The 27,174-nt window shown below is 37.8% G+C and overlaps 6 protein-coding genes across 6 annotated transcripts; 2 read left to right on the top strand and 4 right to left on the bottom strand.

Moving 5' to 3' along the window:
* Window positions 1–29: 29 nt before the first annotated feature.
* On the bottom strand, window positions 30–4,859 carry LOC135141244 (uncharacterized). The gene is made up of 18 exons (XM_064072160.1): window positions 4,752–4,859; window positions 4,661–4,704; window positions 4,441–4,613; window positions 3,875–4,391; window positions 3,599–3,828; window positions 3,446–3,548; window positions 3,269–3,396; window positions 2,933–3,220; window positions 2,717–2,885; window positions 2,545–2,663; window positions 1,622–2,495; window positions 1,390–1,577; window positions 1,184–1,342; window positions 1,010–1,138; window positions 831–961; window positions 435–784; window positions 277–387; window positions 30–223 (listed from the first exon to the last, which is right to left on the bottom strand). Exons 1-18 carry the CDS (start codon window positions 4,808–4,810, stop codon window positions 156–158), a joined length of 3,840 nt encoding a protein of 1,279 aa, XP_063928230.1. The 5' UTR covers window positions 4,811–4,859; the 3' UTR covers window positions 30–155.
* Window positions 4,860–4,976: 117 nt separating this feature from the next.
* On the bottom strand, window positions 4,977–9,787 carry LOC135141650 (xanthine dehydrogenase-like). Its single transcript, XM_064072934.1, has 18 exons — window positions 9,705–9,787; window positions 9,604–9,647; window positions 9,375–9,547; window positions 8,817–9,324; window positions 8,507–8,736; window positions 8,358–8,460; window positions 8,175–8,308; window positions 7,841–8,128; window positions 7,625–7,793; window positions 7,461–7,579; window positions 6,536–7,406; window positions 6,298–6,485; window positions 6,094–6,252; window positions 5,914–6,042; window positions 5,741–5,865; window positions 5,341–5,690; window positions 5,178–5,291; window positions 4,977–5,126 (listed from the first exon to the last, which is right to left on the bottom strand). The coding sequence occupies exons 1-18, from the start codon at window positions 9,758–9,760 to the stop codon at window positions 5,059–5,061; spliced, it is 3,828 nt and encodes a 1,275-aa protein (XP_063929004.1). The 5' UTR covers window positions 9,761–9,787; the 3' UTR covers window positions 4,977–5,058.
* A 163-nt stretch (window positions 9,788–9,950) lies between these two features.
* On the bottom strand, window positions 9,951–15,214 carry LOC135141479 (uncharacterized). The gene is made up of 18 exons (XM_064072612.1): window positions 15,036–15,214; window positions 14,945–14,988; window positions 14,380–14,552; window positions 13,815–14,328; window positions 13,538–13,767; window positions 13,376–13,478; window positions 13,188–13,321; window positions 12,851–13,138; window positions 12,633–12,801; window positions 12,465–12,583; window positions 11,548–12,418; window positions 11,314–11,501; window positions 11,107–11,265; window positions 10,929–11,057; window positions 10,758–10,882; window positions 10,361–10,710; window positions 10,176–10,289; window positions 9,951–10,123 (listed from the first exon to the last, which is right to left on the bottom strand). Exons 1-18 carry the CDS (start codon window positions 15,092–15,094, stop codon window positions 10,056–10,058), a joined length of 3,837 nt encoding a protein of 1,278 aa, XP_063928682.1. The 5' UTR covers window positions 15,095–15,214; the 3' UTR covers window positions 9,951–10,055.
* A 1,436-nt stretch (window positions 15,215–16,650) lies between these two features.
* Window positions 16,651–19,603, top strand: LOC135141526 (exonuclease 1-like). The gene is made up of 5 exons (XM_064072709.1): window positions 16,651–16,970; window positions 17,020–17,401; window positions 17,844–18,059; window positions 18,246–18,527; window positions 18,703–19,603. The coding sequence occupies exons 1-5, from the start codon at window positions 16,810–16,812 to the stop codon at window positions 19,495–19,497; spliced, it is 1,836 nt and encodes a 611-aa protein (XP_063928779.1). The 5' UTR covers window positions 16,651–16,809; the 3' UTR covers window positions 19,498–19,603.
* Window positions 19,604–20,873: 1,270 nt separating this feature from the next.
* Window positions 20,874–21,437, top strand: LOC135141230 (uncharacterized). Its single transcript, XM_064072125.1, has 2 exons — window positions 20,874–20,891; window positions 20,942–21,437. Exon 2 carries the CDS (start codon window positions 20,942–20,944, stop codon window positions 21,344–21,346), a length of 405 nt encoding a protein of 134 aa, XP_063928195.1. The 5' UTR covers window positions 20,874–20,891; the 3' UTR covers window positions 21,347–21,437.
* A 187-nt stretch (window positions 21,438–21,624) lies between these two features.
* LOC135141333 (protein artichoke-like) lies at window positions 21,625–26,054 on the bottom strand. The gene is made up of 3 exons (XM_064072339.1): window positions 25,788–26,054; window positions 24,675–25,067; window positions 21,625–24,620 (listed from the first exon to the last, which is right to left on the bottom strand). Exons 2-3 carry the CDS (start codon window positions 25,061–25,063, stop codon window positions 22,781–22,783), a joined length of 2,229 nt encoding a protein of 742 aa, XP_063928409.1. The 5' UTR covers window positions 25,064–25,067; window positions 25,788–26,054; the 3' UTR covers window positions 21,625–22,780.
* Window positions 26,055–27,174: the final 1,120 nt, after the last annotated feature.

Below are 27,174 nucleotides of genomic sequence, written 5' to 3'. Positions count from 1 at the left end.
ATTTGAAGCGCAGATTCATTTAAACACAATCCGTGTAACCAAACCTTTATTTTGTAATTATGTTTAGATGACAGAAACTTTTACAACGATAAACGGAGAAATTTACACTGAGATAAACTTGTTTGCCTTATCTTCATACAATAACGTACTATTTTTCACAAGGTATAGTGCGTATGGTCATTCAAACAGTTTAAAAACACATTTTCCACGGTTGTAGGTCCATCTGTAAACACAACAGTACCAAAGTACCAAATCCGTTGTTTAAGAAGACCTTACCAATTGGGTACCACAAGTCCGACGTTCCTGCGTCAGCCCTCGCCGACGCTACGGCGTGTCGTATCGCTAAAGGAACAGCCACTGCTAAACAAACCGCGGGTTCTCCCGTTGCTGTCAAAAGTACCATTAGATACTTATAACAAAAACCTGCAACGTACCTTTCGATTTTAAAACTCCCACAGGATTAGGGTTGTTCTTAGGGAACTTCACGTTAAAATTAATCGGTATGTCTCTAGCGCCTGGGGGATGGTAAGTCCATGTGTTATTCGTCAAAAGTTTGCCTTCGTAATTGTAAACGATTTGTTCCGTCGTGTAGTAGCCCATTCCCATCACAAACGCCCCTTCGACTTGCCCAATGTCGATTTCGGGACTCATGGATTCACCAGTGTCTTCTATTAAATCGACTCTGGTGACTAAATATTGACCCGTCAATACATCAAGAAGTACCTCAGCAGCGCAGACACCGTAGACTTGGTAGGTTTGGACGTTGGGTTCGTTTGGAGAGTACCTAAGAGGGATTCGGTGATCTTAGATTGTTAGTCGTGGGTACTTACTGTCCCCTAGCTGTCAAATCTATAAATTCTTCAAAACATTTCTGAATTAGCTGTTCCCAGGTTGGATTTCCTAATCTATCGCGGACAGGTTTTATTCGTGCTAATAACTGATCGCAAGCTTGAATGGTACCCTGGAAATTTCTACAGTGGGACTAAATTTTTAGAATTATAAGACATACATAACACACAGCTTCTGACGTTATGCTACTACCAGTTTGCGTAGAGTTTGCTGCCACGAAACTACTGCTAGGTACTACGGAGACTTTTTCCATTGGTATTCCAAGTTTGTACGCACACACTTGAATGACCTAAAAGTCCCCTATTATGTTAGTTTTGTCATAAAGTTTATTTACTTTAGTGTTAATTCCTTGGCCAATTTCCACCCCTCCATGCGAAATTTGTACGCTACCATCTCCATGGAAAATCGAAACCATGGCTGCATACGGACCACCTATGGCTAATTCGTATGCCATGGGTACCGCCGCTATACCTTTCTTTTTCCATCGATTTTCCTAAAATTGCACCATTTAGACTATTATTACATTATTTATATCTAAACCTTATTAAAATCCGTTATCTCTTGTTTCCTCGTATCTACGTTGGCCCATGTTCTCAGTTCATTGACATATTTAGCAAGCGGTGTATCAGTCCTGAGATTACGAAGTCGTAACTCTATTGGATCGACATTCAAACTAATCGCAATATGTTCTATTATAGACTCAATAGCAGCCAATCCTTCTAACGTCCCTAAAACCAACTATGTAAAAAAGACAAAAAATTGATAGTCGTACCTGGAGCTCTGGCAAAGGTGTTAGTAGGTGTATCAGTAATTGTCTTGTTTACATCAATCGTAAATGTATCCGGGACATAACTCGCGCTAAAAAAATTCACAACTTCGTTGGAAATGTCTTCGTTTCTTTGGGCTCCTACGTCCGTATAATGGCGACAGTTAAGATACTGGATAATCCCACTATTATTAACTCCTACTTCATAATCAGTCGAAAGTGGAAATCGTTTTCCAATAGCAGCCATATTGGTTTTTAACGGCAAAGATAACTTGACGGGTTTCCGCAACTTCCACGAAGCTAAGGCTGCCGCGCAGGCCACAAGGCCATTTCTAGTGATTTTGGCCCCAAATGCCCCTCCACATCGTCGAATAGTCACATTTATTTTGTTATTTGGAATTTTCAACATGTTGGCTATGGCTACTTGAGTCAAATCCATCCACTGAGATGATGGGTAAACGTTCAGTCCATCTTCGGTTGGTATAACATTGCAACATTGCAGCTCCATGTGGAAGTGGTACTGTTGATAAATGTCAAAAGTACCTTTTAGTACATGTTGAACATCATTGCCTTTTCGTTTTGGTTGCACCGTTCTAACGTGGATAACTCTATCCGTACGACCTGATTTTAAAATCTGTCGAGTTGAAAGCATAGGTTCTACGTTAGATTCGTCATAGATTAGCTCTATTAAATTGATAGCGTATTGAACGACGTCTTCTCGGTACCCTACTAAAATTCCAATGGGTTGTTCGTAGTACATGACTCTACCGCTACAAAATATTTCTTCTTTGGCGTTAATGTAAGATAACCCTAAAGGAGTAAAATTGTTGTCTCCTGGGATGTCAGCTTTGCTGAAAAAAGCAACAATTCCTTCCATTTCCTAGAATGCGTAAATTTATAAATAATTTAGAAAGAAGACAAACAAGTACCAAAGCCTTCTTGGTGTCAATGCGAATGATTTTGGAATTTGGTGGAGCGTGGGCTAGAACTAAGGCTCCATGTAACTGGTTGTGTAAATCTGGCATATCCTCGATGTATTCTGCTTGCCCTAGAATTAAATTATCAGACTGAGATTCTATGTGAGACTAATACTACCACTACCGCTTGTTTGAGCCAAAGCTTCAAGTTTTGGTATTGGTTTAGTTAAAGGGTATAAAGATTTATTGCTTTCATAATCTTGAGTCCCTTTAGAAATCGGTCTTTGTAAAACAGGACCACCTGATAAATGTCTAGGGGAAAGTAAATGATCCGGGGCAAGAAACAGCACTGCCTAAAATTAAACCCTACAGTCTACATCTCGAATAAAATTTTCATTACCTTGTAGAAAAGCGAGATAGCTAGTTGTTGTCTACATAGCGGAGATGGATCCGGTGGCCTTACATCAGCTTCTAATTCATGTGACAAATTTGCATAAACTGTCTGTAAAGTGTGATTGTCGAATAGATTTGCACCCTGCAAAATTGTTTCGGTACTTGAAGCATGAATAAAAGCTGGGTTTATATTTCCATACACAATAGTTGCTTTATCTAGTACGTAACTTGGATGAAATTGAAATAGAAATCCAGCGTTTACTATAGCATGGACATTTTGAGCCCGTGGCATGATCTACAACCTTCTATGTGTATGACATGCGAAAATCTTTAAAATACTGACTTTGTAGCTCACTAGTTTCACCAGATTTGAATACTCTGGTAGAATAACCTTTAGTAAAATTTTTAGTTTCATTTCGTTCTTAATAAAATCGCTTGGACGCTGAATAGTTTGAGTACCATCAACGCTAACTGGAATCGGTTTTTGGAAAAATTGATCAACTGAGCAATCATTACTCACCTACTGTTAAGAGAGCACCTACGGTTTCCAAAAGGAGAAATACATCGGAAGGGAATTCGTTGTGGTCGTGTTTGATCATTAAATTTCCAGCAAGAGTTGCTCTCTAGAAAACAGGGTTAGAGAAAGAGGGAGAGAGAAAAAAAGGTTACTTACGTTTCGGACAGGTACGTTTGCTATTAAGTCAATATGATCAGCCATTTGGTTTAGATAAGAGAAATTCGGGTAAGTTTTGGCAATATTTTGGAACACTTCAATGGTGTTGGAGAGGGTTATATTTGCCCCCAAAACAAGAGAGTCCCCTTTGAATTCATATAGAGTCAATTCGGGAATTGAAGTGACATCTATGTATAAATCAACGGGGTTAGCGTAAGCTTGATATACCCCTAAAACGTGGTTTTAAAATATACGTTACAACACACAAAGATATACCTTGGGCTGTATTTCCAGCCACCAATCTATAGGTTAGTTTGGTGTAAGATTGCATGGTTTTGAGTAGGTCTTTCAAGGTATGAACCTTAATCCATTTGGATGTGTCTTCGAAAAGGGTATAAGTCGGTACTTTATCAGACTTGTCAGATTGTTCTACACACTCCCACTCACACTTTTCTCTTTGACAAACAACCAAATCCTCTATATCCGGATATTGTCCTAGCAGCTCCGGATTGGCATCTTTACACAAAGACTTAAAAGCTGTAAGAATTGGTCTGTATCCAGTACACCGACAAATATTGCCACCAAATGAATTTTCGACATCTTGCATTGTAAGTTTCCCCGATTCGTATAACGCATACATGTTCATAACCATTCCCGGTGAGCAAAAACCACATTGTGTACCATTAAAATTAGCCAAAACTTTTTGGACTGGGTGGTAACCAACCAAAGGGTCACCGATGCCTTCAACAGTATAAATCTTCCACCCATTACACGACAATATAGGTACCAAACACTGAAAGGACACCATTACAAAAACGAATTTTTTAATATAGTCTTTATACCGAATTCACAGCTAAAAATATTTTCTTTTGTGTAACAGGATCTTTGTTTTGTAAAACAACCACGCAAGACCCACATCCACCTTCACGGCACATTACTTTCGTTCCGGTCAAGTGGAGATGATTTCGTAAATAAAAATTTAAACTCGTATTTGGATCAATGTCTTCGGTTTTAACTAAAACGTACGTTAATTTTGTCTCCTTTTTCGTTAAAAGTACTTACCGACATGTTCTTGGTCTTGTACGTGAAAACGAATTTCCTTTAAACTAAAATTGACACGACTGATTTAGTGAGCAAATTTTGTAATACGTACTTTTTGATTTTTGTGGATTGTGGATTTTCTTCATTTAGAGAAGATTGGGTAGTACCCATTCTCGTAAAAAGATTTCACTACCGTTATAAATTTCGTCGGTATGTACCGCTCTCGAATCGGTAGCTATATTAATAAAACCTTTCTCTAATACCGAGCTGCTGAGAAATTTGAGTTTGCGGTATTTAGATCAGTACCGGGGGCTATGTTGCATTAGCGAAAAACCGGTTTTGTTTCCCGTAATTTGTTTATTTATTTAATATAGTAGGTACAACAATAGTAACGAACACTATAGTATGAACAGTACTTTTTATAAAATATATTGAGAAGGATCATTTAGACTATTCATAAATGCGTTTTCGACATCGGTTACACCATCTGAAAAGAAGAATACATTAAACTGATTCTCATGTGATTGTAAGTACGTACCAACAGGGTACCACTTGGAATTAGAAGCTGACGCATCGACCCTGGCTGAAGCTAACGCATTTCTGATGGCCAAGGCTACCGTGAATCCAAAACATATAGCAGGCTCTCCGGTTCCTGTCAATTTGTATTAGTTACATAAAGGTAAATGGAATCTAGGAGTTACCTTTTGATTGTAGTACACCCACTGGATTCGGATTATTTTTCGGCAACTTTACGTTGAATTTAACTGGTATGTCTTTAGCCCCGGGTACGTAGTAAGTCCAAGTGTTATTCGTAAGTATTTTTCCTTCATAGTTAAAAACGATTTTTTCAGTCGTGAAGTACCCCAAACCCATAATGAAAGCACCCTCAATCTGACCTATGTCAATCTTGGGACTTAAAGAAATTCCAGTGTCTTCAATCAGGTCAACTCGGTTAACTAAATGTTGTCCGGTTAAGATATCAACTTCAACTTCTACAGCACAAGATGCATAGACTGAATATTTTTTCACATTCGGTTCTTTAGGTGAATAGCTACAATTTTTAAAATGCAAAAGGGAAAGTTTTACTAAATTGTGTGTTACATTCCGGTTGCGGTAAGTTTAACGAAGTTTTTTTGACATTGGTTTATAACATCTTCCCATTTTGCACCCTTTGTTCTGTAGGGGCTAATCCGCGCTAACAATTCGTCACAAGCTTGGGCAACTCCCTAAAAATTATGTATGTATAGTAGATGTTAATGTGGATGTCATCATACATAGCAAATGGCGTCCGAAGTGAGACTAGCTGCCGTCGTGTTAGAATTAGCAGACACAAAACTGTTACTCGGAAGTACTCGCACCTTTTCTAGGGGTATACTGAACTTAAAAGCACAAACTTGAGCCGCCTGGAACCAATCATTGTTATTTGAGGCTTCTAAGGTGATGTATGAACATACCTTTGTGTTAATACCTTGCCCTAGTTCAACTCCACTGTGCGAAATTTGTACAGATCCGTCGCTATGCAAAATAGAAACAGTAGATAAATAAGGACCCATTGGGTTCATATCGAAACTAAAAGCATTGACAGCTATTCCTTTTTTCTTCCAACGATTTTCCTATAAAGAAAACATACAAACGAATCGAGACACCCAATTCTCAACCTTATTAAAAGTCAATATTGCAGATTTTCTGTTATCGATGTCAGCCCACGTTTTAAGTTCAGAGAAATATCTAGCAACTGGAGTGCGATCGGATAAATTCAGCAGTCGTACTTGCAAAGGGTCTGCATTAATAGTATAAGCGATGTGATCCATGATGCTTTCTAAAAATCCAAACCCTTCTATGGAACCTTCAATAACATATCTTCACACAAGGGCGCAAACTAGAATACCGGCTTACCGGGACCTCTCATCCAAGTATTCACATGGGTATCTGTCAGTGTGTAATTTATATCAATCAAGAATGTCTCAGACATGTACATCGTCTTTAACATTCCCTCTAACAAAAACGTTGTATCTTCGTCAAACTGATAACCTGTGTCTCTGTATAAACTAGACTTGAGGTACTGAATAACACCTGAGTCATTAACACCGACTTCGTAGTCTGCGGAAAATGGGTACCGCTTACCTATCGCGGACATGTTAGGCTTCAATTCTAACCACATTCTCACAGGTTTTTTTAATTTCCACGCTACTAAAGCAGCAGCACACGCAATTAAAGTTGCTCTAGTTATCTTAGCACCAAAGGCACCGCCACAACGACGAATGATCACTTCAACTCTGTGTTGTGGGATGTTCAACATTTTAGCTATAGCAATTTGTATTACATCCATCCACTGTGTTGATGAGTAAACGACGAGGCCGTCTTCATTTGGTACGACCTGACAACAGTGCGTTTCCATATGGAAGTGGTACTGATGATAGAGATCGACAGTACCCTTTATGACGTGTTTAACGTCATTACCCTTTCTGGAAGGCTGCAATGTTTTATAATACCTAATTCGGTCTTTTCTTCCTTGTTGCAATATCTGACGACTGGTAAGTAACGGCTCTGTATCAGGAAGAACGTAAGTCACTTCAACTAATTTGGCAGCTTCGTTGACAACTTCCCGATTTGTGCCAACGATGATTCCTAGAGGTTGGTCGTAAAATTTGACTGTTCCGTCACAAAATATTTCTTCCTTAGAAGTGATACCATTGATTATTGGAGTGAAGACGTTGTCGCCTGGTATATCATTTTTAGTGAAAAAGGCTGTAACACCGTCGATGCTCTAAAAAACATTTATAAGCAAATTAAAATCTAGAGGTTGATTTGATTGAAGAACCAGTGCTTTGTTGGGGTTAATGGTGTTAATTTCTGAATTTGGAGGAGCTTCGGCTAGAACTAGAGCACCATGCAACTGATACGGTAAGTCGGGTAAATCTATCACGTATTGTGCTATCCCTAGAACGCAGTTTCAGTTTGGACAAAGAAAGTTATTTGTTTTACCAGCAGTCTGAGGAAGGGCTTCAATTTTTGGTATATCCTCAGTAAGAGGGTATAGAGATTCGTTGGTTTGATAGTCTTGAGCCCCCGTAGAAATAGGTCGCTGTAGTACCTGTCCTCCAGATTTATTTCTAGATGATATTTTACCAACGGGAGCGGTACTAAGTATTGCCTAAAATGACACGTCAAATACTTCATATTTTGAATTAAAATTAAAACCTTGTAGAAAAGGGATATTGATAATTGTTGCCTAAATTTCGGGGATGGGTCTGGTGGTCTAACATCGGGCTTGATTTCACTAGCTAGACTTGTGTAAGCTTGTTCAAGAACAGAATTGTCAAATAAGTGTTTTCCTTTTAGTAAATTTTCTGTTGCTGCGGCATGTACAAATTCCAAATTTATGTTTCCATAGATGATGGTGGCGTTCTGTACAACATTGTTGCTGTCAAATTGGAACAAAAAACCCGCGTTGACTAATGCATGAACGTTTTGCGCTCGTGGCATTATCTATAAACAAAATTTTACACAAAGAAAACGAAACATTTATTTTTACTTTATAACTGATATATTTTGCTGTGTCAGGAAACGATTTTAAAGTGACGGTTTTTAGCAACGCCGGTGTTGCTTTCATATCATAGTTGATAAAGCTTTGTGGACTGAGTTGTATTTCAGTTCCGTCTATATCAACTAGAAAAACTAGGTCACATCTGTCACTCATTACATTATTTGCTCTTACCAATTGTAAGAATTGCACCTACAGTCTCCAACACTAGAAAAATATCTGAGGGAAAGTCATGGTGATCGTGCTTTATCATTAAATTTCCAGCGATAGTTCCCCTCTAAAAACACAATGTAACACAAGAAATAAAAAATGATGGGAATTACATTTCGCACTGGGACATTTGCAACTAAGCTAATGTGGTCAGCTACGGCTTCCAAATAAGCAAAACCGGTAAATTTTTTCGCTACTTCGTAAAAAAATTCTATGGTGTTAGTCAGAGTATTGTTTGCTCCTAAAACGCAAACATCATTTTGGGCACTACGTGCTTGTAACTCAGGAACAGCCGTAATGTCTATATACAACAAAACCTTTTCTTTATATGATGGATACACTCCTGGAACATTGTGACAAATGTCATAGAAGGTAATTGTCACTGATTATAATTGTGACAGTTAGGAAGACACGAATATATACCTTGAGCAGTATTTCCTGCTACTAGTCGATAACTTGTGCTGTTGGTGTTTAGTAGAATTATGATATCTTTTATAGTATGTACTTTAATCCAATGGGAATCAAAAAAATCAAGTAGAAATGCTTCATGTGCCACATTGGGACAATTCGTACATTTATTAGCACATTTCTCTTTATAGCAACGAGCAAAATCTTCTATATCTGGACATTCCCCCACTATTTCTGGAGTGGCGTCCGCGCAAAGCGACTTGAATGCTGAGAGGATTGATCTATAACCCGTACAACGGCAAAGATTTCCACTAAATGAGTCTTCAACATCTTTCATGGTTAGTTTTCCAGATTCATATAAAGCGTACATGTTCATCACCATTCCAGGAGAACAAAAACCACACTGAGTACCATTAAACTTTGCTAGTACTTTTTGTATAAGGTGGTACCCTTTAAGAGAATTTCCTATGCCTTCGATCGTAAAAATATTCCACCCATTGCATGACAAAAGTGGAGTTAAACACTAGATAGAGGTGTATTAGTTACGATAGAAACAAAAACAAAAATTGTTACCGAATTGACAGCTAGGTAAATATCTTTGTTGGTGATGGGATCTTTACTTTGCAAGACGACAACACAGGCACCACAACCCCCTTCAAAACACATACCTTTGGTACCGTACATGTTTTGAATATTTCTTAAATATGAGTTTAAACTCATATTGGGAGTAATATTTTCGCTTGTTACTAGATTAATTAATCTCTAATGTGGAAACTTCACTGTTAATTTATTTTTTACTTACCAATATGTTCTTTTCCATGCAAATAGAACTTTACTTCTTGGACTCTGTAAAACATTTAAGTATGCAATTTAGTACCTACGTAAAGTGGTAAGTGTACTTACCTTTTAATCCCACAAAAAGTCTTCTCATTATCTAATGATGACTGAGAAGCTCCCATGTTTCACCTAATACGTTTCATCAATATCACTAATGTTCTATAGTAATAACTAATTATATAGTAAAGACGATTTAAGTATCTGCAGAACTTTGTAAAGGTTATCGTTATTGAATTGAAAATTTAAGCAATATAATAAGCTTTATTTCCTATTTATAGAAAAAATAGTATATATAATAAAAATAGTACATATAATAATAACATGATTAATTGTTTCAATTAGTTATCTATGCATGTATACATATCGGTGCATGAAAAGAACCCAAAGTTCGATAAACATTAATTTACAATAATTATATTATAAAACATATTGAGAAGGATCACTTAAAGTATGGAGCAGCACATTTTCTACATCAGTGGTACCATCTGCAAAAGCAAACTATTATTTACGCAATCACTTAACTTCCTATGCACTTACTAATACGGTACCATGGGGGATTAGATTGATCTGCATCTTTTCGTGCGGAAGCTAGGGCGTTCCTTATTGCCAAAGGTATAGCAATAGCTAAAGTAATAGCAGGTTCTCCAGTACCTGCAATTATAAAAGTGATTATGATTAGATTTATTTCGTACTTCTTATGCACTTGTTTTGCATTTTCGTACCTTTTGACTTGAGAACTCCTACTGGATTTGGGTTATCTTTGGGAAACTTGACGTTAAATTCCACAGGTATATCTTTGGCACCTGGAGGATAATAAGTCCAAGTGTTATTAGTGAGGACTTTTCCTTCGTAACTGAAAACGATTTTTTCAGTGGTTTGGTACCCCAACCCCATTATTAAAGCCCCTTCTGCTTGCCCGACATCTAAAATTGGATTCATGGAAATTCCGGTGTCTTCAGTTAAGTCTACTCTTGTCACTATATGTTGACCGGTCAGAATATCAACGATAACTTCCGCAGCACACACTCCATAAACCCTATAGTTTCCCAAACCTGGCTGACTCGGTGTGTACCTAAAAAACGATTTGAAAAAAGAACAAGAACCTAGGGAAAAAATTACAGTCCACTAGCTTTCAAAACAACAAAATTTTCGTGACTGGTTTTCACTATATCTTCCCATTTCGCACCTTCTGTTCGATAAGGCTTCATCCGTTCTAACAATGTATCGCACGCTTGAACGATTCCCTAAAAAATGCTATAGTCTCAAAAAAAAGTCTAGTTTCACACATACGTATGTCACTCCATCCGTGGCGATGGTTCCACCTGTAGCCAAGTTATTAGGAGAGATGAAATTATGACTTGGCAGAACCGTCACTTTTTCTAACGGAATCCCAAATTTATATGCACAAACTTGCGCAGCCTTAAAGTTTATTATCAAAATCGTGAGTTTATCAATTTGATAAGTTTACTTTGGTATTTATTCCTTGTCCCACTTCAATACCTCCATGAGAGATTTGCACCGAGCCGTCACCATGAAAAATAGAAACCGTTGCCAAGTGAGGTCCAAGAAGTAAAACGTCAAAACTCATAGGAATTACGGCCAGACCTTTCTTTTTCCAACGATTTTCCTAAAACAGTATTTGTGAGGACGTTTTCAGAACGAACAATCACTCAACTTTATTGAAAGTCGCTATATCTGCTTTTCGTTTGTCAATGTTAGCCCAAGTCTTCATGTCGTTCATATATGTAAGGATCGGTGTTTGGTTGGAAAAGTTTGCTGTGCGGATTTGAATCGGGTCGATACCACTTGCATAACTACAGTGTTCCATTATTGATTCTATAGCCGCCAGACCTTCTACTGAGCCTACAACAACTACTTATTGGAGGTTGGTCACACGTCTTGATCTTACCGGGAGCTCTCGTCCAGGTGTTGGTAGCAGTGTCTGTTACCACGCGATTATAACTAGTGGTGAACGTATCGGAGGTATAAATAGTTTGGAAAATTTGTTCGAACCATGGGCTGATATCTTCGTCAAATTGGCTACCTACGTCTGTATAGTGAGTAACATTGGCATATTGGAAAACGCCGTTGTCATCAAGACCCACTTCGTAATCCGTTGATAGAGGGAATCGTTTGCCAATGGCAGTCATGTTGGTGGTTAGCGGTAGCCACATCTTCACTGGTTTTTTCAATTTGTAGGCGGCTAGAGCAGTAGCACAAGCGATTAAACTCGCTCGAGTTATTTTACCACCAAATGCTCCTCCACAATGACGAACCATAACAGTAATCTGACTTTCGGGGATACCTAGCACCCTGGAAATAGCACACTGAACAAGATCCATCCACTGAGTTGATGCATAAACCAAAAGCCCTTTATCTTCTGGTATGGCTTGACAACATTGATTTTCCATGTGAAAGTGGTACTGCTGATAGATATCAAAACTTCCTTTGACGACATGTTTCACATCATTGCCTCGTCTAGTAGCGTCATTTTTTTTGTACTGTGTAATTCGATCCGTTCTTCCTTCTTTTACAACCTGACGAGAAGTCAGTAAAGGTTCTACATTTGGGGAATCGTAAGTAACCAAGACTAATGAGACGGCGTTCTCAAGGGCTTCTTGACTTTTACCCACTAAAATTCCGATTGGTTGATCATAATACCTAACTCTACCGTCGCAGAACAGTTGTTCTTCAGAAGTGGTCAAGGGTGTCAAGATGGTGAAGACATTGTCACCAGGTATGTCGTCTTTGCTATAGAAGGCTACAATATCTTCTCTACCCTAAAACAGTTGTTAGAGTAGAGCAAATACTAAATGTGTATCGTACTAATGCTCCATCCGGATTAATTTTCCTGATTACGGAGTTCGCAGGAGCTTTAGCTAGTACTAAAGCACCATATAGTTGAAAAGGCAAATCGGGAAGATCTATCACGTACTTGGTTTCACCTGTAGAAAAAAATTCACTTAAACAAAAAATGTCTTTACGTTGTCGTACCACTAGTTTGAGATAGAGCTCCAAGTTTCGGTATTTCTGAAGTCCAAGGGTACTTTTGTTTGTTGTATTCATAATCTTGTGACCCTGTCGAAATCGGTCTTTGCAACACTGCTCCTCCACTTTTATTTTTGGATGCCATTTTATCAGAAGGTGCGATACTAAGTACTGCCTGAAAATTGAACCTAGTTGCTTTGCAATGTAAATATGGAGTATCAAACTTTATAGAATAGTGATATAGCAAGTTTCTTTCTAAACTCTGGGGAAGGATCTGGTGGTCTAACGTCAGGATCTAGTTCGTTTGTCAAACTCGTATAAACTTGTTGTAGAACGGAGTTGTCGAACAAGTTTTTTCCTGCTAGCAGTCGTTCGGTTACATTGGCGTGCACAAATGGTACGCTTATGTTTCCGTATACTATAGTGGCACTTTGTAAAAGGCCGCTATTGTCGAATTTAAACACAAATCCCGCATTGACTAAAGCGTGGACATTTTGGGCCCGCGGCATAATCTGAAAGTAGTTAGTATTTTGACAAACAATACTAGATATCGTGACGTACCTTGTAACTAATGTACTTAAACGTGGTAGGGAATGACGGCAAATTAATAGTTTTTATAACTAAGGGTTCTTTTCGAAGATCACAGTTGATGAAGTCGATTGGACTTATATTAGTTTCTTGTCCAGACACATTAACTAAAATTAAAAATTATATAGTAGTAGCATCTATGTACTTCTATTGAATCTTACCAAGTGTAATGGTGGCACCAACTGTTTCTAAAATCAAAAATATATCAGACGGGAAGTCGTGATGGTCATGTTTTATTATTAAATTTCCAGCGATTGTCGCCCTCTAGAAAATGTATAAGGAGATTTATTTGGGTATTCTGTAGATTTTCAAAAATTTCTTACGTTACGAACTGGAACATTTGCAACCAAATCAATGTGATCCGCCACGGCTTTCAAGTACGAAAAACTAGGATAAGATTTTGCCACTTCATTAAAAAATTCTATTGCAATTGTAAGAGTAATATTGCCCCCCACCATGCAAGTATCGCCTTGAATTTTGTAATCCTTTAATTCTGGAACCTCAGTAACATCTATGTAAAGATCAACTGTATCTTTGTATGATCGATAAACCCCTACGACAATCAAACTAATATTTTTCTTCAAACAACTGAAAGTCTACCTTGCGCAGTGTTACCAGCCACTAATCTATATGTGGCTTGTGGGTTTATCCTCAACGTTCTCAACAAATCTTTTAAACTGTGAACCTTAATCCATCTAATTTCGCCTAGTTCTAGAAGAAAAGGTTCCTTGGACACGTTATTACAATCCGTTGAGCATTTTCTAGCACATCTTTCTTTATAACAACTAACAAGATCTTCTACATCTGGACATTCTCTAAGTATCCCGAAATCCGCATCCGTACAAAGCGACTTAAACGCTGTCAAAATCGATCTATAACCGGTACACCGACAAGTATTCCCGCTGAACGAATTTTCCACTTGCTGCATTGTGAGTTTTCCTGATTCATACAAAGCGTACATATTCATCACCATTCCAGGGGAACAAAACCCACATTGGGTACCGTTAAATCGTGCTAGGACTTCTTGAAGGGGGTGGAATCCTTCCACAGAATTACCTATACCTTCGATCGTGAAAATTTTCCACCCGTTGCACGACAGAAGCGGTATGAGACACTTAAGACATATATTTTAGAGTGCTATAGATATGATGTAAATAAGAATTACCGAATTAACCGCTAAAAATACATCTTTTTGCGTGATGGGGTCTTTATTTTGCAAAACTACTAGGCAAGCACCGCAGCCTCCCTCAAGACACATGGCTTTAGTGCCCGTCATTTTTAAAATATTCCGCAAGTAGAAGTTCAGGCTTGTGTTGGGTGTAATGTTTTCGCTTTTCGCTAGAATTAATAATAATAACAATAATAATAAGTGTGACGTTTAAATAAATATATGTTGAGAGTGTAATTAATTATATCTGTGTTTATTTCATGGGTCACTAGTTTTGTAAGTATTTCCAAGAATGATTAAAGGTTCCGTTTTTTAAAATATTAGGTTGTCGTTGACCTACGCCTTATTTACTGATAATTTAATATTTGTTTTATCTGCATATAATTACAACGAAGATATAAATAAAATTGAATTTATAGCAGTTTTTTAACATTTTGCAATGCATGTGTGACCCCGGTTGATTAAATTTTGAAAAAAGCATCAACTAACACATAATAATGAAGAAAATATTTATGATTCGTTAAATACTTATACATATATATATATATAATAATATTCTTACCAACATGTTCTACACCTTGTAAATGAAACTTTACTTCTGTTAATCTGGAATTTTTTTGTTAATTTTAATATAGGTAGTAATATTTACCTACTTTTTTATTTCTGTAGCCGGTTGGCTATCGTCTTCTACAGTGGACTGTTCCGCCCCCATACTTTTTAAATTGCTTTAATTTTCAAGATATTCGTTTTACGTTTCAATATTTAGGAAGACACGTCACTAATAAATAAAATTTTGTGGATGTTAGCTTTTATAATAAGTCCGGGAAGCAACTTAATCTACGTGGTGCACTTTTAAGATGACCTTTATATTTAAAATTATTGTCTAGATAAACTAAGGAACATTAAATTTATGTTTTTATAATTGTATGATTGAAAACAACGATGATGCACTGTTTATTTTTGCATAGTTACATCAAATTAGTCAATAAAACGACTTTTTGTATTGATAAAAATTAGAAAACCTGGACCCTATTTAGTGTCAGTGGTCAAAGCAAATAAAAATTTTTAATTTTAAAAATGTAGACCATTTTAGTTCACGAAAACCCAGCCCACTGTATTGTTAATATTTTACAGTATCTTAATTCCTGTAAAGTATCGATTTAAAACAATATCGACACACAGACACTATGAATTACAAATCTGTGAAGCGGTTCTAACCCAATATAAGTGTTCTCTAGAATCAAATAGACCATGTGGATTTCCAATTCAAATCAAAAATTTTATTTTATCCTTTAAAGTGAACAGCGACATCTATACAAGAATAGTACAATTATTAAGTTTTATGCAACTGAATCCTGCACCCTTGGAAGTGTGGTGACGTAATGAACGCTTCCGAAGTGATATTTTTAAAAAGCGATTTGTCGAATTTTTGTTCGGTATTTCTATGTCCAAATTACAAACTATCATTCTGAAAAATCAATAAAACTGTTCCTTTTAATTCATTCATAAATTTTCAGAGTATAGTTATTGTCTTGGAATTCTGTCTTTACACTTAATGCATAAATTTCAAAGAGAATATAAAACAAATTCAGTATCCTTAATAAAACTAAATATTAATTTTACAGTAGGCTAGTCTACGCAATAAACAATGTGCAAAAAATGTTCAGATTTTCATATCTACATTTCACGTTTCAATATGGCAGCGACATCTATCAAGAGTGGGTAATACAGATCTAGCGTTTGTTGCCAAATGAATGAATTCTCTAATATTTTCGAAATAAATATATCCCACAAGAAACTTTATATTAATGATTAAAAAAAAAAGAAGTCCAAAAAATGGGATCGATACCTTCGTCATTCATTTTCATACATAACCTGGATAATTTTTCTACAGGAAATATTTTTTGTCGCCATACGTTTCAACAAAAATTGGATTACAATTACATTTAGAAATTTGACGTCACCAATTTTCTGAAGAGTATCAAAAAAATAACTAATAAATAAACACCAAGATTGACTGATTCTAGGTAGTTTACTATCAAAAAAATTGAAACATTTGTGATTTCACTCATCACTTCATCAGTTTACAGAGTGACTTTTAAATTTAAAAGTAATGTCACATCTACATTCTTTCAACATTTGTGATCAGATCAGACGTGATTTTTATTTTTAATAGATTTTTTAGTATATTTTTCCATCTTTTTGCACCACTGTTCCCCCAACATTTTTGTGTCCGCTGCTTTGATGTTTTCAACTGTCAACGTTTGGTGGCGCATCAATTTCCATAAATAACAACAAATTGGAGGGAAATGGCGCAAACAAAATGGTTTCGAACATCTACTGTTTTCACGAATATCTCACGTAGTTCGTAGTGACCCTAGACGTAAATTTTGACAGAAAGTCAATGTGAAACCAAAATTTGTAAGCATGGGTATCTCCCAACTCCTACCTCTTTTGGAAAAGAGCACCCGTTCGTGCAGCGTTTCGGAATTCAGGGGGCAAACGGTGGCCGTCGACAGCTACTGTTGGCTTCACAAGGGGGCCCGAAGTTGCGCTTTACAACTAGCCAAAGGCGAAAAGACCGACGCGTGAGTACAGTGAGGTTAAGTGTTTTTCAATAATAATCATGTATTGCAGATACGTACAGTACTGTGTGAAATACATAGACATGCTCCTATCTTACGACATTAAACCTGTCATGGTCTTTGATGGGCGCCCATTACCAGCCAAAGCTGGAACTGAGAGGAAGAGGAGGGAGTCAAAATCTCAAGCCTGGAAACAGGGTATGGAGTACTTGAGGCTGGGGCAAAGCGGAGATGCCTACAAATCCTTCTGTCAGTGTATTGACGTTACTCCACAAATGGCACTTGATGTTATCAAAATGTGCAGGAAAATGAAAATTGATTATATAGTGGCGCCCTATGAATCTGATGCCCAGTTGGCTTTTCTCAGCATAAGAAATATGGTAGACTGCGTGATCTCTGAGGATTCTGATTTGCTCCTATTTGGGTGCAAGAGAGTAAGTTTTATTTTATCTTGTACATGGGGTTTCCCAGGTAGTGTCACTTTTTTGTGTTTAGCAGGAAAGATCACGCTTGTTAGTGAACTATGGTGATGTAATTGTCGCATGTTGCGTGCGCATGACATAATCAAACATTTAAGTGCAAAGAAATGAAAAGTATTAATTACACCATGTAATTAACACAAATCGTCTTGTAGTTGGCGCTGGATTTTTACTGTTTTTGACGTTGCATATTGTAAATAAGTAATAGGTGATGAAAAATGTGATTTGCTAGTCCAGCACCAACTTTGAGACTTTTTTATTATCACTTATATCTTCATTAATTAGAAAAATGCAGACTCTTTTCAAATAAAATCTATTTATACCTAAGTACTTATGTACGCTTATGTGAATATAGTTCGTAATTATTGTAAATAAAAGCAAAAATTCTTTTTTGCAGGTATTATATAAAATGGATGTGCATGGACACGGTCGTCTCGTTGAATCTGATAAAATTCATGTATCACTTAAGTTTCGTCGTGAACTATATAGTTTCCAAAAGTTCAGACATGCATGCATATTATCAGGTTGTGATTATTTAGATTCTCTTCCTGGTATAGGTCTGAAAAAAGCTTTCAAATTCGTTTCAATGACCAATGAAACCAATCCATCTATTGTAAGTTGAAATTCAAGCATCCTAGCCTAAATAAACTATATATCTTAATTAAATTTTTGTATTTTCAGTGATCAGTTTTCCATTTAAGTACTTTTCCTCGTTTCATTATCTTCTAATTTCATGTTTGTTAAGGCTGAGGATGTTTAAATCTAAGCAAAATTCAAATCCCTAACAATTGCTTTACAGTTTTTGGAACGCATTCCTCGTTACCTAAACATGAAAAATCTGACAGTTTCTGAAGAATACAAAGAAAATTTTTTAGTTGCTGATGCAACGTTTGTGCATCAGGTTGTGTTTGATACAATCAAGAAAACATTGACGCATCTTCATGAAGTTGGAGACAACGCTCAGTATTGTACAAACGCGGGAGAAATATTTGATGAAGCTCAAGCGTTTCAGTTGGCAATAGGCAATCTCAACCCGCTTAATATGGAGAGAATTGATAACTGGGACCATAGTGAAAGGCTTGTAAGCAGTTTCCTTCAATTCTGCTCTATTTCCTTTTTAAATCATATTAGAAGACTGAAAACTGAACAACCTACAGTGATTACATACGTATGACTTTCTTGAAGGTGTACAGCAGTCTAGTGTTTTTCTGGAGTCACTTTCTTTTCTAAAAACTTAAAAATTATTTTTCTTTCAGCGTTGTGCATCCAGTATTTGGTCGGCTCAGTACTCCCCGCCTCGTAAACCTATGCAGAGATATAAGCCATCCCAGAATCTGCTAAGTAAGAATATAGATCTTAAAACTATAGAAACAATGAAAGAACGAAACGACGAAGTGGTGGAAAAAGAGTTGGAGTTCTATAAATCGCCCGTCAAAGTTCATGTGGCCCTTATAGAACATAACTCTCCCGAATCACCCCCTACGCCGGAATCTCAAATTTCTCCCGTTTTAGGCAATAATCCATTCATTAAGAAAAAAATTAGTAAATTCCAAGTGACAAAACAAAATTCTCGACAAAAAGTAATCAGTCGTTTTTTTTCTTCGGATGTTGTAGGTATACAGGGACCGTCGTCTTCTTACGGGTCTTCATCTGCATCGCCAGTTTTCACTTCTGAGAGTGGATATGACGAACGTGTTGTGACTTCAGAAGACGATGTATCTTCCACTGTAACTTCTAACGGAAATTCGCTAGAAGCTTCCAGTTCTGGTAATCTGTCTCTGAAAGTTAACGTAGGCGGTTCGTCCCAGACAGATACTGAAACTACAGATACCTCAGACGAACCACCGCAAGTGGAATGCGAATGTATCCTTGAAGAGGAAGACGGAACGGTGTCTCTTGCCGGGACCTCAACGACTTTAACAAGTGTGGAAAATATCCCTATTGAACCACCCGCCAAGAGACGCAAATTCCAAGTTGTGCCCAAAGGCAAAAAAAGATCTTCCAACCAACCGACTATTCAAGATATGTTCAAGAAAATGCGGATGAATTAATTCCGTTCAGTGTTAAATATGTTCAAAGTTTTGTTTCAGTTCGATTAAGTTTGCGTTTGTTTTTTTAAGTTTTTTGCAGTTTTTATAATAAATGTATTTGATTGAATTCGTCTCTTTTATGTACGAGTCTGGAGGTATCCACGATGCGAAAAAGTTTGTAGATGCCTGAGAATCTTGTTGATGATGCTACCTGGTGGCTATTTGATACATCACAAACTGTTATGTCATAGAAACCTGGTGCTAGATCCTAATACACTACTAAATTGCTAGGAATCCCGGCGTTGATCACCTTAATTTTGATGTTGCAGACTACATACAGATGTCGCACTAGTGTTTAAACATTTACCGTTTTTTGTACCGCGGAGACTCAAGAATGATCAGACAATATAAATTCAACAAAGGCATTAACTCAAAAGCATTATAGAAGGAAATGTATGTGCATTCTTAAATTTTATGTGGATTCAGTACGTTTATTCTTGTTGGACGCATTAAGTAAATTACAGTATGCAAAACCCTATTTTATTTATGCATAGCTCGTTTGCTTACTATTCTTAATGGTATTGGTCAAAAACTGCAGTATAAAATAATTTTAACGCGACGGTACTTCCATTTTTTTGTATTTTATTGAATATTTTGGGACCAGGTACACTTATTTTGGACTTTTGTACAATACAGAGAAGATACATACGATTTTAGGATTAACTCTAATTTAATTCTAATTGCAATGTGCTCCTGTTGCAATTGAACTTTAAGGATTCCCAGTCGTATTCAGAAATTAAAACAAAAAATAAATATTCGTATTTTATTAACAACACTAGTATCTGTGACACGGTAACTTTTAAATCAATTCAATAGTAAAAACAGTCAACTCATTTAAATTTGTATAATATCAATATCTATCAGCAGTTTATATTTGCACAAATAATATTAACATTTAATTGCACAATGCATTATTAATGGCGTTTCACTATATAGCAGTTTATTCTAATTCTGGATTTATGACTCCAGTTCAATCAAATTCCAGATGCGGATGTTTTTGCATTAGATGCCGTTCCTTGTATATATTTTTTGTAGAAAACGTTAATGCTTATCCCTAGTCTCATGATTTTTATCCTACCGCACAGCCCTTATCTCCCGTCTCTAAATTATCTCAAGCGAAACCACCCTATTCAATTTTACCCAAAAGTCAAATATGTTTGCTTGTGATTTAAAATCCATTTTCGCCTTTCGCTTCTACCTAGCAAGCTCAAAATAGACAGCTTGTCAATGTTCGAGATAACGAAAGGTATTTGTAAAACTTTACAACCTCCTTTCTTGCAATTACTACCTGCTTACTTGGGGTGGGTAAATTTCGTTAGTTTGCTTGCAACTCGCGCCCCGTCAACATCTGCAAGGTAAGACCCTAAAATTTTTCTTCTTGCAATTAATGTCAGCCCTAATTCAGATGACTTTACTACGACGGACCCTTGCCCTGGCGATATTAGCCCTAATTTCCACAGCTGCAACAAGTCCTGCTACAAATCCCGCAAAGAAGGATGACGGTACAGAAGTGGCGAGTCTTAAATGGTCATTTTATGACATTGCAACGCTTAGCACGGCGGTCTTGGTAGTCAGCGTCGGTTTTGCAGCCCTCGTGTCACTCTTCATACCCTTATTTACGTACAAGTTGTGCTATTTTTTTGGTATTTGCCACAACACGCTCGACGTTTTCAACGAGTTCGTTCTTCCGCGGAAAGTGACTAAGAGGTCGGTGGATTACGTGGAACCCATGCTAACCACCCTAGTGAACGCATACGAAAAATACGCAGACACCGATCTAAAAAAAAAGTCCAAGATACCCAGATTCTGAAGACCGTGGCATTCGTAGTGCAAATTATACCGGTTACCATAAATATCTTTAAACTTACCTTCCTCGTGGTGAATTTGCTGCTGCAACTGATTACCTTGTTGAAGAACTTTTTCGGTTTATTTAAAATGTGGTACGGTTAGGTTGTGTGAAATATTGAACAAATAAATTTGTATGACATCGCTGAGTGTATTTTTTCGCGTCACTTCATCCAATATCGTCAGCGCGACGAAGTGTTCCTTAATGTAATTACGACAAAAGGAGAGAAATGACAGAAATCGTTAAAAAGGTATATTTTATTGCAATACAGTAGCTAATACACAATATAAAAAGTGTAATACAAAAATAAAACAAATATAGTCGCCATTGTGATTAATGGCGGAATGTTTTGAGTACTACTTCACTAGAAACAGTCTAATTGCCCACAATTTCCTTGTTATCTTAACAAACATAATACGAAAATTGTTGTGTTGACAAGAAAGGCGGATGACAGCTAGATTACTTGCCTAAAATAAATACTAATAAATACAATTTCTTGTTTTTTGGTAAATACAGTCTGTTCCGAATGGCGACGTTAATGTTAAATGTCACCATTATTAGTTTTTTGTCGTGCTTCGACATTCGAGACAGCCTGTACGTAGCCCTTGTCCTCCGGTGATGACGAGAGGTGGGTACAAGGGAGCCGTGTTCTAATTAGGAGAGACTGAAGGGCCGAACAAGGGCTGTTCACGTTCCACTTGCAATTACAGGAACTGCTGGCAATCCACCCTCTATGACGGGGTAAGAGGTCGTGGCCATTGCGAAGTTATTGCCAGTATAGACTTTGCCCGATTACATATTCCCTTTTGTGAATGAGTTCAATTTAAAAATGGCCGTCGGCAAGCTATATAATTCTAGGAACCGTTCTTAGGGTCAGGAAGTGGCCGGAAAGATCAGCCCTTGTTCTATCGAGATATTCGCGATATGCACCGAGCGGCTTTAGTAAAGGGTAGTGCACGCACCAATTTGCATATTTATTATAATACGCCTCACAGGGGGGATCCCACTAAATAGGTTCATTAACGATGACTCTTATTAGTGTTGGTAATGCGAATGCTAGAGTAGGTGTGCTTAAGGCGGGTGTGCGGTTTCAAGATGCGGATGGTAAACAGCGGTTAATATAAACGAGTAGACTTTATTAGTTTCTAGTATAAAATAACAGCCACACCTAGTTAACTACAAAATCAACAAAACGACAGTCTTCGTAAACGCAATAGGTGTTGGAGTCAGCTCATTACGTCACACGGCACATACCTTTCATTGTTTACAACTGTAGGAATTGCTGACTCGCAATACCGTAATTAATACAATTAAAGGATGTTTGCTATTACGTTCGATAAAACTCTAAACTACTCGCACACATACTGATTACATGAATACTTGACGCGTAAACGTAAGCTAATTGTTCTTGTCAAAGGCGGCACTTCTCGTAATTCGTCTTTTCTTCGTGAGAACAAAGACGAACCCGATAATTGTCATAAGAGTGATATATACAACACCCGCTTTAATGGCTGCCGCCGCCCAAGAATTGGTTTCTAATTCGGAACTGTAGGAATCGCTCGCGGCTCTGGGAGATCTCTGCAAAATCGGAAATTCGCAACCGGATTCTCTGACGTACTTAGCCCAGGTACGGTTCGTGGAAGTTAGTACCCGCTGCGACTTAATGAACGGTCTCCTGCCGGGAACCGTTTTGTTTGTGATAACAGGCAGAGGTAATTTGGTGTCGTAGCTACAAATAAGCAAGTTCTTGCGCTTGGTTTTCCCGGCTGTGACGTGCTCGGGGCTCAAAGTCGCTCCTTCTAAAATACCGAGACCGCCCTTTTCCAAATTAGCCCAATCCCATAATTCGGCGACGGTGCAGTCGCACTTCCACGGATTACCGACGAGTTTTAACTTCTCCACGTCCGGATTTTCGAGAACGTATTTCGGTGAAAATCGCGATAAGTTATTGTACCTCAAATCGAGCACTTTTAGTTTAGGTAGTAATTCAAGGAATTGTAAATTATCGGGCGTGGAGAAATGGTTTCCGCTCAAAATCAATGTGGTGATATTTCTAGTCCAGTAGAAAGCATCCGGTGGGAGGAATGTAAGGTCGCAATTGCTCAGATCGAGTTTTTCCAGTCTAGATAACTGTTTCGGTAAAAGAGGTCCTGATTTTGAAAACTGTAATGGATTTCCCGCCAGCTGTAATTCCTTCAAGTCAGTGTAAGTTAGGTTGTTGAAAAATAACGTAGCGTTAATGGGTCGTCTTAAACCGCAGAAATTTAATTCCAAACTTTCAAGTTTAGTTAAGTTACCGAAAACACCGGCTTCTAAACTGTACAAGTCGTTCCCTGTGAGTACCAGTCGTTTCATGTTTGTCATTTTCAAAAACGACGTCGGCGCGATGTATGATAAATTACTGTAACCCATATTCAAGTATTCTAATTTATCCAAGGGTGTCAATAACTTGACGAATGCGTCATTCAGAGGATTATGTGAAATATCGAGTTCTTGTAGACTTTTGAAGTTGCGGAAAGTATCGGGTAGACGAGTTAATCCACAATTACTTAAAGAAAGTTTTTCCAAATTTGATAATGGGGCTAAGGCAACCAATAGGTCGGACGCGAATAACGAATTTCCAGACAAATACAAACTTCGGATTTTCGTGGCGTTGATGAAAGAATCCTCCGACAGGGGTAATGTTAAATTACAAAAAGACAAGTCCAACGAATCTAATTGCTGGAGTTTGCCCAAGGTTTGAGCCACGTCGATATCACTTAGCTCGTTTTCGGCCAGAATTAACGTCCGTAAATAGGTGTTGTTGCTGAATACGATTTCGGGTAAATGTTTGATCCCGGCATTCCTTAAATCGAGGTATTCGAGGCGCGGGAGATAATCGAGAACCGATGACCAATCAGTAGTGATAAGCATATTACCGCTTAATTCGAGATTTTTTAGATTTTCCAGAGAGACGAACGCGTAATTTGCAATGTAAGTTAAATTGCAGTCGTTCATTTTCAGCGTTTCCAGACTAGACAAAGGCTCGAGTACTTTATTATCTATCACGCCTAAGGGATTTCCGGATAAGTCGAGCGTACTCAGTGCGGTTATATTGGCGAAGAAAAGTGGATTTAAATATTTTAGACCGCAGTTGCTAATGTCCAAATAAAGCAATGATTTGATGGATAAAAACGGCCCATCGACCGGCTCTAAGGGATTGCCTTGAAGTTCTAAAGTGATAAACCCGGGCGAATCGCTGAAAATAACGCCACCGTGAAGCTTGTTTGGTTAATGAGATTCTGTTACTTACTCGAAGCTATCCGGATCAACTTTAGTTATCATATTTTCGGAGAAATCGGCGTCGATGAGGTAGTTCAGCTCTGCGAAGGATGATTTTTTCAGCTCAGTCATGCGATTATCGGCCATTTGCAGACGCCTCATTTTAATGTCGCCAGGAAAAGGTCTCACATCGGTGATGCGATTGTTGTTCATGTCCAACACGTACACGTTCAGACTCAGCTCATCGTAGGGTATTTCGGTCAGGTTACTATCAGAGCAATCCGTCACCCAATTGATCCGGAAGTAATGGCAATCGCAATCGTCGGGGCATTCCAGCTCGGCGAGCTCGCCATTAAAGGACCAACTTAGGCTAATGCAACCGGCCAACACTGCATGCAGTATCACCCAAGAGACCTTCATGGTTCTGGAAAATAACCAAGACTTAGAACCGGACTCGACGTGATCACAACCGTGACGTGCGACCGACAAGACAACTTTCCATTATCATCTAAATCTAACGTCAACGCGTCTATCGTCTTGACGAAATTATGCCGCTTAATTCGCATTATTGAATAAATCATACCGCTCGACGACACAAAGGCGATCATATACCCACGTGGCTCTGATACAAAAGCCAATTTCAGTGTTCCATGTTAACACTGCTGACAGCACCACTTGGGAAGCTGCTCCCGGCATTTCAATGCCCCTTCAATCAAAATCTTCACCTAGTCACGATTAGAACTAAAGAACCGCGAACAGCTAAATTGTGCTAACCCTGCTCTAATCGATAACCCACATAAACTAACTTTTGATTTTCACGCTTCGACAATCGAAAAATCGCTACTCGTTACAACGCAACGTTAATCGTGCTCGAGCAAAACCCTCCTATCCCGATTTTGTTTATTAAATCAGTGAATCACAATGTGTAATTAAGTTTTATAGGTAATAAGGTAATTACCATAAAAACGCTTTGTGCGTAACAGCTTATATTCAAGTCCGCGGGATGCTGCGTGCGCATTCGTTCAAAACCGGCGCACTGGAGAAAATAACCTAACTTCCAAAAGAAAAGTCACCCCTATCTACTTATAATGCTTTCACGTTTAGCGATTTAACAATCATTTAGATGCAACAAAACCGGTCTTACCCTATATTGCACCAATATGCACTCCGCCACTCTCACCAAACGCATGTCAACACGCTGGAAAGGTTAACTGAGCTGAATAATGCAGGAACGTCGATCCATTTTGCAGGAGTGGAAACTACGACGTTCACGAAGTAACACGAAGTGCTTCACACGATCGCATCATTTATATATGACAATGCAAATGTCCACAAATTTAATTTGCCTTGTTGGAGTTTGTAATTAGACGTTCTGACTATGTGTGATTCGCCGCTCTGTCGGTCCCTTGTTTACAAACACATTTAGCGCGCACAACCTAAACACGCGGCACTAAAGAATTTCGTTTCTTCGCAACCGCGTTATTATAACGTTGCAAATTTTTGTCCTCGTTCTTCCCCCACGGTTCACAGAGTAATAATTACAAAAGAAAAGCATTTCTTTTCGCTACCTTCACTAATTAATTTCGTTTTCGTCAGGGGGATTATATATCCAGCATCGATAATAGGCAGCCTTCTGCTTATCCTGTTTGCTTTTCGCCGGATCTCTTTGATGTGCTTCTCTTATTTGTAAAAAGGTGGATTCCGTGCAAAATTTCCATAGTTTTGTCTTTAATATTTAATTAGGATCCGTTAGCGTCGATCGTGCTTCCGCAACTACGAACTCTTACCTCAAAAATCGTCGGTTGAATGACCAATGAGGTTACGAGCATCCAAACAAGCAAAGAAGTCTACCTTGTCTCATCAGCTGATTTGTTAAAGGTCGTCGTGTGATGTTCTTCGTTCTTTTAAACCGAGCGTAATTATGCTTACCTTGTTAGCATTCTTATTAACATTTTTTACGTCGCGTAAGTACCCCACCAATTAAAATTAATTTCAAAACACCTTTTCGTTTGTTTTTAGGGATCCCTTGGGTAATTCTTGCTGCGCATTAAATGTAATTAAAAACCGGATCCAATTTACTATGGTCGTAAGAAAGTACAAAACAAACAAAAGAGAGATGCACTTTTCCGATTTTTTCTTTACTTGCATTAGCACAAAAGTGGAAGTCGGCACGATTTACGATTTACATATATCACAATTAGAATAATAAAGATCCTGATAATGCAACAGATTAGTGATAATTTTCGATTTCGAAACATTGCATTTTCGATTAAAATATTAATAGAACTGTCGACAAGTGGTATTTAAATTAACTAGCTTTCGGTCTTTGATGCCAGAAAGGAAACGGGAAACGCTTCAGACGAAGAATAAGCATACATATGCAAGACTTCTTTCCGCTTTCATCAATATGCGAATGGATGGTTGTTAAACAAAGGCATGAATTTGCGGTCGATATAATTTACATTTACAACAGTTCAAAGTGTTTGATCGTAACTGACCTTCGGCAAGGCTTTATGTACGTATCGTAAAAA

The sequence above is a fragment of the Zophobas morio genome, unplaced genomic scaffold (genome assembly GCF_036711695.1).
Source record: "Zophobas morio isolate AGI-343-1 ecotype UQ-CSIRO unplaced genomic scaffold, CSIRO_AGI_Zmor_V1 ptg000044l, whole genome shotgun sequence".
In the NCBI taxonomy this organism is placed as follows: Eukaryota; Metazoa; Arthropoda; class Insecta; order Coleoptera; family Tenebrionidae; genus Zophobas; species Zophobas morio.
Note: the sequence above shows the minus strand (reverse complement) of the source record. Positions and strands in the feature narration are given on the sequence as shown.

Bases quoted from the DNA above. Each gene is read 5' to 3' on its own strand.
- LOC135141650 (XM_064072934.1), bottom strand. From the start codon at position 9,760: ATGGGAGCTTCTCAGTCATCATTAGATAATGAGAAGACTTTTTGTGGG. The intron at 7,794-7,840 runs GTTTTAATTTTA...GTGTCATTTTAG, and splicing joins CAATATCCCTTTTCTACAAG to GCAATACTTAGTACCGCTCC. The intron at 5,691-5,740 runs GTAACACACAAT...TAAAAATTGTAG, and splicing joins AAACTTACCGCAACCGGAAT to CTATTCACCTAAAGAACCGA.
- LOC135141526 (XM_064072709.1), top strand. From the start codon at position 16,810: ATGGGTATCTCCCAACTCCTACCTCTTTTGGAAAAGAGCACCCGTTCG. The intron at 16,971-17,019 runs GTGAGTACAGTG...CATGTATTGCAG, and splicing joins AAAGGCGAAAAGACCGACGC to ATACGTACAGTACTGTGTGA. The intron at 18,528-18,702 runs GTAAGCAGTTTC...TTTTTCTTTCAG, and splicing joins GGGACCATAGTGAAAGGCTT to CGTTGTGCATCCAGTATTTG.
- LOC135141244 (XM_064072160.1), bottom strand. From the start codon at position 4,810: ATGGGTACTACCCAATCTTCTCTAAATGAAGAAAATCCACAATCCACA. The intron at 2,886-2,932 runs GTAATGAAAATT...GTTTAATTTTAG, and splicing joins CTATCTCGCTTTTCTACAAG to GCAGTGCTGTTTCTTGCCCC. The intron at 388-434 runs GTACGTTGCAGG...TACTTTTGACAG, and splicing joins GGGAGTTTTAAAATCGAAAG to CAACGGGAGAACCCGCGGTT.
- LOC135141230 (XM_064072125.1), top strand. From the start codon at position 20,942: ATGACTTTACTACGACGGACCCTTGCCCTGGCGATATTAGCCCTAATT.
- LOC135141333 (XM_064072339.1), bottom strand. From the start codon at position 25,063: ATGAAGGTCTCTTGGGTGATACTGCATGCAGTGTTGGCCGGTTGCATT. The intron at 24,621-24,674 runs GTAAGTAACAGA...CGTTATTTTCAG, and splicing joins GTTGATCCGGATAGCTTCGA to CGATTCGCCCGGGTTTATCA.
- LOC135141479 (XM_064072612.1), bottom strand. From the start codon at position 15,094: ATGGGGGCGGAACAGTCCACTGTAGAAGACGATAGCCAACCGGCTACA. The intron at 12,802-12,850 runs GTTTGATACTCC...TTCAATTTTCAG, and splicing joins CTATATCACTATTCTATAAA to GCAGTACTTAGTATCGCACC. The intron at 10,883-10,928 runs GTATGTGTGAAA...AGCATTTTTTAG, and splicing joins CCACGGATGGAGTGACATAC to GGAATCGTTCAAGCGTGCGA.